At 45.3% G+C, this 10,871-nt stretch overlaps 2 protein-coding genes across 2 annotated transcripts; both read right to left on the bottom strand.

The window, feature by feature from the left end:
• Nucleotides 1-11: 11 nt before the first annotated feature.
• Nucleotides 12-736, bottom strand: LOC117862929 (cortical cell-delineating protein-like). Its single transcript, XM_034746478.2, has one exon. The coding sequence runs from the start codon at nucleotides 629-631 to the stop codon at nucleotides 248-250; it is 384 nt and encodes a 127-aa protein (XP_034602369.1). The 5' UTR covers nucleotides 632-736; the 3' UTR covers nucleotides 12-247.
• Nucleotides 737-9,463: 8,727 nt separating this feature from the next.
• Nucleotides 9,464-10,507, bottom strand: LOC117862925 (uncharacterized). The gene is made up of 2 exons (XM_072295074.1): nucleotides 10,196-10,507; nucleotides 9,464-10,114 (listed from the first exon to the last, which is right to left on the bottom strand). The coding sequence occupies exons 1-2, from the start codon at nucleotides 10,226-10,228 to the stop codon at nucleotides 9,518-9,520; spliced, it is 630 nt and encodes a 209-aa protein (XP_072151175.1). The 5' UTR covers nucleotides 10,229-10,507; the 3' UTR covers nucleotides 9,464-9,517.
• Nucleotides 10,508-10,871: the final 364 nt, after the last annotated feature.

The raw sequence follows: 10,871 nt of genomic DNA, 5'->3' as shown, positions 1-10,871 counted from the left end.
AACTCACAAGATTAAAGAAATTAACTTTATTCATATAACGAGTGGATTGCCGAATACAACATAATAACCCAAATGATTAGTCCATGTAAGAACTAGCACAGGAAACACCAAAAGGCGGAAGCTGGTCAGACCGGTTACATTCGCACGTAGCAACCGATAAGACTGCACTAAAACAAATGGAGGATAAGCAAAAGAATGTTGGCATGATCGGCTCATGCATGCCAGGTAAATGCATCGACAGGTTAGCTTAGAGGCACTTGAATCCGGTGGGCACGGTCTTGCCGCAGTGGTTGAGGATGAGGCTGACGTCAATTGGCAGGTTGAGGTTGATGCCGAGGATATTGCCCTTGATGGCGGTGCAGAGGCACACGGCGGCCTCGAGGTCGACCAGACCCTCCAGCAGCGGGCAGCAGGGCTCGGTGGGTGGCACGCCGACCTTGGCCTTGATCAGGCCGAGCACGTTGGCGCACACGCCCAGCTTCAGCGCGTCGCGGGGGCACCTGCCGAACGAGGCCGGCGTCGGCGTCGGGGTCGACGGCGGCGGGGGGCAGGGGACACCGCCGGCACTGGCCACGGCTAGCACGACTAGGTTGACGGCCAGGAAGAGCGCGATCGAGGCCTTGCCTGCCATTGCTGCACTGCAACAGTTGCTTGACCACAAGCACGGAGCAGAGTGATTAAGCTGGGCCTGCTTAATAACTCGATTGCTAGGCGCCTGTGATGGTTTGCGGTGGTGCTGGAGTGTTGCATTTATAGGAGAAAGATGGACGCAATGCCGATTAGTTTATGGTGTGCTAGCATTCCCGTGAACACGCAGGCATGTGCGGGAGATGAGACGGGTGATCTGGATTTGATTCACAAATGTTTTGGGATGGTGCTCCAGGAATAAGGTTCCACTGTAGAACAGCACTACTGGCCGAGATTGCTGCATTGGCGATGCGTGTTGGCGTTTGTTCTCGCTTGATGGTTGGTCGTAGTTTAATTAGCAACTTGGCATAGGTGCTAGCTGCTTTTGTACCTCAAGACATGCTCCAATCCCGAATACACAACAGACGTCTCACGCGAAGTTGGTAAATTTACATAAATTAAAGGTACAGCGTCACATAGTCTTTTGCAACCCGAGTTCAACACATAGTCTTTTACAAGCAGAGTTCAAATACGCACAGCGGAACAGAGTTCGAATACAAACTAAAGTTCAACAACATAAAGCGATGTTCGAATACAAACTAAAGTTCAACAACATAAAGCGATAAACAACGACGAGGAGTAGCAGGCATCGCATCAAGCCCACTGATGGAAACCCCACGGAGTATCACACTTCACGGAAAAGGTGGCACCCCACTCAACAATCCACCCCTCAAGTGGCTGCTCCTGCTTCTACGACTGCAAGTCATGGATTTGCTCCTTAGGCTCCTTTAACTTAGCCTCCTTTAACTTAGCAATCTTTATCTTAGCCTCCTTTAACTTCTCCTTGAGGTGCTCAATGTACTGAGCCTTGTCACTCAACTTCTGGTTAAGTTCCTGAATCTGCTCATTCTTCCTATCGATTTGGATACGGCAATCCCGTGCCCTGTCAAAAAACAGCCTATTCTGAGCTTCCCGACGCTCGAAGAGGTTGAACAGAGCAATATTATAGCTGATGGTACTGGCCAAGAGGGCGCCTACTGGTGTAGTGGCGTCCAAGTCCATAATGCGTGCCGCCCATTGGGGATCAGACTGATACCTAATGGGAAAGAATGCTGCTGGTGTACCCACGATCTCCTCTGGGTGCTTCTCACAAAACTTGGTGAGAGCTTCAAACGCAGCAATCTCCCATGTGTCTGTCAGCTTATGGCCATGAGCCACGACCCTCCAAGGTGCCCATCCTGGGTGCGCGGGGGTGGAGGGGATGTCGAGGACAACCTCACAACAGTGGAACCCCAGCTCAATGTACTCCCGCCCGACGTAATCCGGGGGCTCAACGTAGCCAAACTCCTGAAGCGTATCCCACAACAGCGAGGGAAACCCACCCCGGTGGAGGCAAGTGGAGCGGGCCCAACCGTCGGCACCAACCTGAACGTGCGCTGGAGTGGCCATCTGCGATAAGAGGAATATCTTCTGCGTGAGGGCAAATTTTAGTGAAAGTTTAACAAATTTTGTAACGAGAGAGAGTAAATATAGAGGTGATACTAGGAAAAACCCAAAAGAACCCAATGAGTTGATACGATATGATGCGTGCATAATATGTGTCCTTACAAAAATCAGGTACATCGGTTTACTTATTCCAATAGGCCAGCATTTGATTAGTATGTTAAATACTTGATCAAGGTGCTAAAATCTGCACACTATCATCATTATCTCGTCCGATCTCCATTTTTATGATGTGATCCATAACAATTACTCATCCATCCTAAATTGTAAGTCATTCCAAGAATATTGGAGAGTCAAAGTATCTCAAGTTTGATCAAATTTATATGATAATATAATAACATTTATGACGTCATCTAAGTACCATTAGATTCTTCATCAATTATATTTTCATAGTATACCTATTTGATGTCATAAATCTCTATAATTTTGGTCAAACTTGAAATACTTTTAACTCTCCAAGATTCTTGGAATGACTTACAATTTGGGATGGAGGGAGTACTTTTACCACAAGTATCAAATGGTCCTAAATCACACGTGCCAGTAAATCGCTCAACTTCTACCTCATCCTAGTTAAGGATGGCTTCTAGCGACCTACACATACTAGTATTCATTCATAAGAGAAATTAAGGAATCATAGGCCACCTACTCTAAAATGAACCAAATTTCCATTTCTGAGAATTCAAGCTTACGCACCTCCGTGATAGTCCCAGGAAGATTATCACGTGCGAATCCCTATTTCAGATAGTACAAATCCATACCAACATAGAAATATAAAATAGCAACAGTGACAATATCATAAATGTCGAGTACATCACTTTGGCACATGTCGGTACAAGTCCATCAAGACTGAATCATGAAAGGTAAAACATCTACGCAGCGGAAACATGTAGCGTGGCGAACAACATCCCCAAAGGCGACTTGAGCGAGGAACCATCCTAAGTCTTCCCATCCGTCATTGGCGAAGTTGTAGTCGAGCTCCGACCCTAAAAAGCCACCATCTACCCAAGAAGCGGACAGGCCATGTCAACTCCCAGAAGCAACAAGCCAAGGAAACAGGGGAAATAATAATATATGCATGAATCAACCTATATATGGCCGTAGAAGTATATGTAGCAGCAGCATTCAAGGAAGCATAAAGCAATACCATCTCCAAGGTCAACACCTCACATCAAGGAAGTCGTCACAAATCACCAGATTCTTTGCCCAAGTATCCGGAACCCAGACATACTCCCTCCCCTCACATCTCAACGACAAATGTCGGCCTATCTAAAAAAGGGAAGGTAGAAGATTAAACAAAGTCTGATCAGAAGTAGCGGTAGTCAACAGCACTGTCCATAACCAGTAGACATGAACTATAGCTATATACACTCTGCAAAGGTTGTACATCCATCCGAATAGTAGCGATCCGTCCAAACCCCACCTAACAACCAGAGTCCTAGCAAGTGGATAGTACTCTCTTGTTTCCTCGAGTCTGGAACCGTCCTCGATAGCATGGAACCATCCTCAACAGCATGGCACGTCTCCCTAGTTGAGGACCTCGAAGCTGTGAAACCTACCCACGCCAAAGTGCAGTTTGATCAAAGCAGGTCAACACCTTGAACTCCTTACATTGATCCTCCAATCCGCCTACAGGCTGAGTACTGTCTCTCAGACCAAACCCCGCTTGTAACAAGACAAACGGTATGTAAAAAATAGATACTGCGACTAGTGGTAAACTAACTTGGTCCTTAGAGGCCGAGAGCGAGCACTCAACTCCACAAAGTATGTGCCGAAGCATCTGCAACGTACAAGTACGCCACCTGCTCCTCAGTGTCCAACAAGGTACCCATCACAGGCAAAGGGGTGGAAAGAGTCCAGAATACTCTCCCCTAGCAAGGTACTCCTCAGTACCAACGGCAGCTCGCTCCAGCCAAAACACGTCAAGGAATCACACTCACCCAAAACACACGCGAGAGTGCACAAGAAATCCCATTATCAAAACCATGACATATGTCCATCCATAACTCAAAAGCATGTATATGGATCTAGTAAATGGATCTAGTAAGATGAACTAGCTAGGGCTCTGTAGCTAGCCCACAAGTAGGTAACAAGGAAAAACAAAATAAACAATTATCAAAGTATGGCTAAAACTAGACTATGCAATCAATCATCAAGCATCATAAATAAAGCACTAGCAACTAAGCATGTATAGAATCTATATGATTGGAAGTAACGTGACACTTGCCCGTAGATGTTAGGATCAGTCTTCCGTGTCGTAGCTCGGGTCTGAACAGAACGGATCCCGTGCACCACGCTCGTGTCTCCGAGCATGCGGCGTGGGCTGATTGGCTAAGGCACGGTGAGCGGCAGCGGCACGACGTCGCGGCGAAGGGCGGCAGTGACATCGCGGCGAGCACACGGCGATATGCAAGCGACGCGGGCCGGCGCAAAGGCTACGGCGTAGGCGGGCTGCACGTGCGTGGTCACGGGGTAACCCCCGCCCGCGACACGACCGGCCACACACGCGGTGTCCTGGGATCCTAGGCTGTGGCAAGGGCACGGCGGCTGCACTTGCATGGAACGGTGGCACGAAGGCCGAACTGGCGGTAAAGGTGGCGGCTCAACAGCCGAACAGAGGTGCCGAGGGGAGAGGGAGAGAGAGAAAGGGTGACGACACTCACAGTGAGACGGAGGAGAAGAGGGATGTGGAGAAGAGGGATGTCGGCGTGGTGAAGGCTCGTGAAACGGCGGCGGCTCCCTTGATGACGGTGGCGGCAACTCTTCCTCCTCGAGCGGCGACGAGGCGAATCCGGCTCCTCTTTCCCAGCCTGGCGCGACCTCCTCCTCTTCCTCTCTTCTTCTCCCCTTCTCTTCTTCTTCTCCTCCTCCTTCCTCCCCTTTACCTTCATCCCCTTTTCTCAACTGCCGGCAACAGCTCATGGAGACCCCAGATGGATGGGCAAGGCCTCTCGGCCGGGGGTATTTATAGCCCCTGGCTGAGGCTAAGGTTGCGGCACGGGGCACAAACACGCGCGGCCGTTCATCCTCAGCGTCCGGAAGCTACAGGGGCACGACAGGGATTTCCTCCTCGCGGAAGGCTCCGGAAGGTCACGGGCGCGCGGAGCAGAGCAGCCGGGAAAGACATAGGGAGGCGGCGAGAGGTGGGAGGTAAAGCTAACGGGTGGGAGGAAGAGAGTGGGGGGTAGTGCGGTGGTTGGCAAGCCGGTTGGGCCGTTTAGGGAGCCGGCTTGTTGGGCTGTTCGCGGGAGGGAAGGAGATGGGTTAGCGGGCCAGCCAGTTGGTTGCGGGCTGGCCCGATGGGTTAGTTTAGGTTTGGTTTTTGTTTTTATTTATATTTAGTTTGGATTTTGAATTAGATTCAAAATTCAAACACACTCATTTTTGAAATCCAACAAAATTCCAAAAAGAGCCAAATCAAACTAGCACACATGTTTTGAAATTAAATTGAGATTTAATTTATTAGGGAATTTCTAGATGAGAGTGGAATTTGTCTTCCATTTTTTAAATGAGCACACAATTCAATCAAAAGTTTTAAAATTTTGAAATTTCACTCAATTTAATATTTCAAAATTTTGGAATATTACGCACTCATACTAGTGTTCATTCATAAGAGAAATTAGGGAATATGCATCGAGGTTTCCATAATTCCATTCAATCCATATGAACTTAATGCACAATACTTAAATGAACGAAACATTGCATAATGAAAATAAGGGTCATGCTTCTATGCTTGCCTTGTCTTGAGCGGGGTTAGTAGCTTCTTCGCCTTTAGCTTGATCAACCTGCACCTCCTCCTGCACTGGCTCCTGGGTGTACTCCTGATCTTGCAGTGTCAGTAAAGAGTGCAAAACATGAACGCATACTTTTAAAACAACATCAAGTTTAAGCTGAGCTAGTGATGACATAATGTTGCTATCAACGTAAATTTCTTAACAGTGTCGTCGTTTACCAAGTACTAAATAAATTGAACTACACAAAGAGACATGGGCTGTAATCTAAACAGTCACATTTCTGCATAGAAAGAACTAGTTTACTACTAACAAGAGCATGGTTAAATCAATTAACTGCAACCAGCAAGCAATGGCTACAACTTACAAGTGCCTTCTGTGCATCAAGTTAAGTTTGTGAAATAAAACATTTTCATAACATCAACAAATTATGCACAACATATGCAATGAAAAATATAGTGAGAGCAAAAAATAAATGTTCAGGAAGGTTAATTTCTTTTCTGGAAGTGATTAACTCAGATATAGTAAAACACACTGGAAAAAAGCGGCGAGTGAAGCGGCGGCGAACACGGGAAAAAAGCGCGCTCATGAGGTCTCACCAGTAGTCGATCCGGGCGGTTCTTTGGGGCTGGAGTACCCGGGAAGGTGGTCGACGGCGAGGCGGTGGTGGCGGCGCGGGCGGCTTGGAAAACCGAGAAATCCCGGCGGTGTGGTGCTCGGCTGGGGCTTGGATTTGCTCGGGGAGTTGGAGGGGAATGCGTTAAAGTTATGTGCGCGGGCGATTTGGAATCCGTGGTGCGGGCGCTGTGGATTTTGCCGGCGGCGTTCGGTGGTTTGGGTGGACCTGGCACAGCACGAGCGAGAGCGAGAGGAAGAGGAAGAGCGCGGCCGGGGTGGGGGTGGCTTTAAGCCGAGGGCAGGCGGTGCGGGACGCCTGCCGGCGCGAGGTCCTCCGCGCATTGGCTCGGCAGGGCGGTGGGTGGGCGACGGCGGACGCGTGGCGCGCGGAAACTGACGATGGTCAGCCGAGCCACGCTGATTCAGTTGGCCCGACGCCAATGTTTCCCCCTCCCTTTGACCGGCTAGAACTTCCTCAACTCGTGCATAACTCGCCCATCCATAATATACAAAAGTTGTTTCCCAACAATAATCCTACAAGTTTTAATAAAACGTTTTTTGAAAAGCTGGTCAGATTAAGAGATTTGTCGCACCAAAGTTTGGCGAAAACACGAGTTTTGCTCCAAATTTCAGAGATATCCCACCCGAGTTTTTGCAAAATTTAGGCTGGAATTCGAGGATCCATATGTTGATGAATGAGTTCGAACTTACCGTGCATGTCAATTTCAAATACAGTTCTAGAAAGAATTTAAGTGAAGTGTTTGTATGAAAACTTGAGAAAATCTAGTGTGTATGTGGTGGTTTCAGGCTGTTTCTCAGACTCGGGTCCACTGTTTTCAGACCTTGTTCAAAAGTTAAGAGAATTTGTAGTTCACGAAAACAAAACCGCAAAAGTGTGCAAGCGAGAATTCGCTGCAGTCGATAAAAACTGTGGCTCAGAGAAAATAGAAAAGAAATATTAAGGGCCTGTTTGGTAGGGCTGTGGCTGTGGCTGAAACGGCTGCGGCTGTGGCTGCTCTGGTGAAACAGCTTCTCTGGTGAAGCTGAAGCCATTCTGAAAAGTGTTTGGCAAAACGGCTTCTCCTGTGTTTTTTGGAATGGCTTTGATAAATCAAATGTCATAGATGCCCTTAACTATATGGATTTTTTTAATAGATGAAAATAGATACTCACGGTTCATAAATAGATTAGTACTAGCGAATGCTAAGCTGATGTCGCATCCAGGTTAGAAATATTTGAATTCAGCTGATATTTGCATATTTGACCGTGAGTACGGGGATCGAGTTTCTTTCGGACCGAACTGGAGCTGATGTACTCATGGTTCAGTTTCTAACCTCAAAAAGGAATTGAATATTTGAATCACAGAAACATAAAAGCTGAATATTTGAAACAAGATTTTTTAATTTTTCTTTTCCTTAATGTGATCCACGCCCTTCCATTCAACCATATAAGCTAAAAGCTAATAATAGCTATGATCCTTACATAGCATGCAACCATATAAGCTAACTGACATACTCAAGATGATCTAGAAAGGAAGATTGCTCTAGCAAGATCATCTCGGAATTTATCCATGGTCCGATCATCTGTTTCCATGTTGGATGTATCTCCAGCATCTTGAGAGACATAGTGCTTCCTATATCTTGAAGGTATAGTGGGCATATAATCGGGATTCCGATCGCATTTGCGGAAATCCTTATCTTGTGTGTGGTTTTCACGAATGAAGTTGTGAAGACACATGGTTGCGGCAACTATCATCATTTGCTTCTCCATTGGGTAACTCGGCATCTTGAGAAGGATTCTCCACTTCATTTTCCACACACCAAAAGAGCGCTCTACCACATTGCGAATACTTGAATGCAAATGGTTAAAATGTTCTTGCTCACCATTTGGAGCAGGACCTCTCCTCCAATCTGGCACATGATACCTTTCACCCTTGTATGGTGCCAAGTATCCAGGTCTATTTGGGTACCCGGCATCAACCATATAATACTTTCCTAAATACACATGTAAAAAAATGAAGGTTGTGAGCCACGTGCATTCATGTATAGACATGAGAAAAGATAAGGTACGTGATCCGACATACCTAGAGGGGGGTGTGGAAAGGTAGAGTGATCATGTCGAAATGCATGGAAGAGAACATTAGTATCATGCATAGACCCGGGCTGACCAATAGACGCATAAGTGAACCTCATATCGAAATCAACAATACCAAGAACATTTTGTGTCGCTTTGCCACTTCGACCAATGTACCTAATCTGGTCCTCAGGACGTGGTGTCGCTGAAATGTGAGTGCCATCCAAAGCTCCAATGCAATCTTTAAAGTGTGGCATCATCCTACGATCATTACTAATCATAGGATGTGTAGTAGAGAAATTAGGGTCAATTGGCTTTATGTAGTCTGCACTCATAGCCACCATACATATCAATACCTCCTCAAATTTTCTACTAATTGTTTCTGCAGAGTGCTTGAATATACCATGTACACTACTGGTAGAAGTACCATGCCCACACACAAGTAGGAAAATAGCCAATGATTCCATAGAACTCATATGAAGAGATGATTTTAGTCCATAGTTACCCACTAACAGATCATGCAACTTGTAAAATAGAGATGCATTCATTCGGAATTGCTTATGACTTTCACCTGGAGTGTTCAGCTTCTCCATTGTCCAACCGAATCCACTTTGAGCCGGAATTCTAACATCATTCTTGTCATGGTAAGTCATGAAGTACTTGCAAGAAATAAGAGCAGTGGCAAATTGACAATTTTGAGTAGACCGCAACAATCCTAGAGTGTTTTTAACCCATTCATCATGATCAGACATCTCATCATCAGAAGATTCAGATCTGTTCATGATATAAATAACACTCATGAATTGCAAAGTAGAATATAGATTCAAAGTAGCATACATAAGATTCAAAGTAACAACACTCAAACTACTTAGGCATATATAGAATATAGATTCAAAGTAGCATACATAAGCATACATATTTCAGAGTAGCATAGAAATAGAAATAGAATCCAATCCAAAGGATACAAACTACTTAGGCACATCATTTCTAGTCATCCATTCATACTTCCTCTTCAGCCAATCAAACCTCTCCTCAGGTGTATCCAAAGTCATAAACATCTCTCGTTCAGCCCTCTTGGTAAAAACTAGAGATGCAACAAAATGTTCATTCGTCGAGGGAAGAGCCCCACAATTCTTGACCAAAGCCATGACATCCTGGATGGAACAACCAGATGTATCCTCCCTCCTTGCAATAGATTCACAAGATGCAGTTGTCCTCTCATTCATCTCCACAATCTTGCCAATTTGTTCCTGAAACCAATGCCCTATACTTGTCTTGGGTTTCTTTCCCTTGATGTTACTAGCCCCTCGACCTCTCTTTGAACCATGCACACTCCTAGGTGTCACCTCCTCCGGCTCACTGTCCGAATCCACTTTGTCTGCTTCATCTTCATCATCAATAGGAATTGGAGAGCTTTCACGAGACAAGTTTGCTGAAGAAGGTGCTATACCACTAGAAGCGGACCAATGTTCATCACCAGTATTTCTGAGGTCTTCAAACATAATGCTTAGCTGTTCTTCATTTTGTAGTCCTTTCAGCTTGAATCTGGTAGAGCCCTTTATATCCTGAAATGCAATAGTTAGATATTAATATTTTTACATATTGTAAAATGAAAAATTTGAAACAACTGCAACTTGTCTACTTACTTTTGCTGTTTTCTTCCACCATGCCTCTGACATTACAATATTCTTCCCAGTTTCATCCCATCCAATCCCAGTCTCCTTATTTTTCAACTGCTTCCAAATACCATAATCTTGCTTTGACTTATCCCATTTATTCTTGAATTGCTTTCTAGTGTACTCAATCCCAGTCCTCTCTTTAAACCTTGCTATCACATTCTTGTACCCGGTCTTACTCAAATGAGTACTTGATCTATTTCCTTTTAAAACTTCATCAGCAAAAATCTCACAAACTATCCTATTGTTCTCATCACACCAATCAGCCAAGCTGTTGCCAATAAAAAACAGTAGCAGTGGTGCCCATTTATAGTTAGCAGGAACAGTAGGATATATTCAGAAACTATATATGGCAGTAATTTATATTCAGGATCAGCACAAAATAAAAAACAGTAGCAGTGGTGCCCATTTATAGTTCTGGAACTATCCTAGCACTGAAACAGTAGCACTTGCCCTGCTTGCATCAATATCCTAGCACAAAATGCTGGTAAACCAGTATACTAGTTCTGTTAGCACAAAATGCTGGTAAACAGTAGCACTAATAGAACTAACAGGAATAAATGGTAAAACAAAATGCTCAATGATTCAAGTCTATCTGACACCTCTCCAATTCTCAGAATGCCTGAATTCTCAGGTGCTAAGCTAA

This window comes from Setaria viridis, chromosome 7 (genome assembly GCF_005286985.2).
Source record: "Setaria viridis chromosome 7, Setaria_viridis_v4.0, whole genome shotgun sequence".
In the NCBI taxonomy this organism is placed as follows: Eukaryota; Viridiplantae; Streptophyta; class Magnoliopsida; order Poales; family Poaceae; genus Setaria; species Setaria viridis.
Note: the sequence above shows the minus strand (reverse complement) of the source record. Positions and strands in the feature narration are given on the sequence as shown.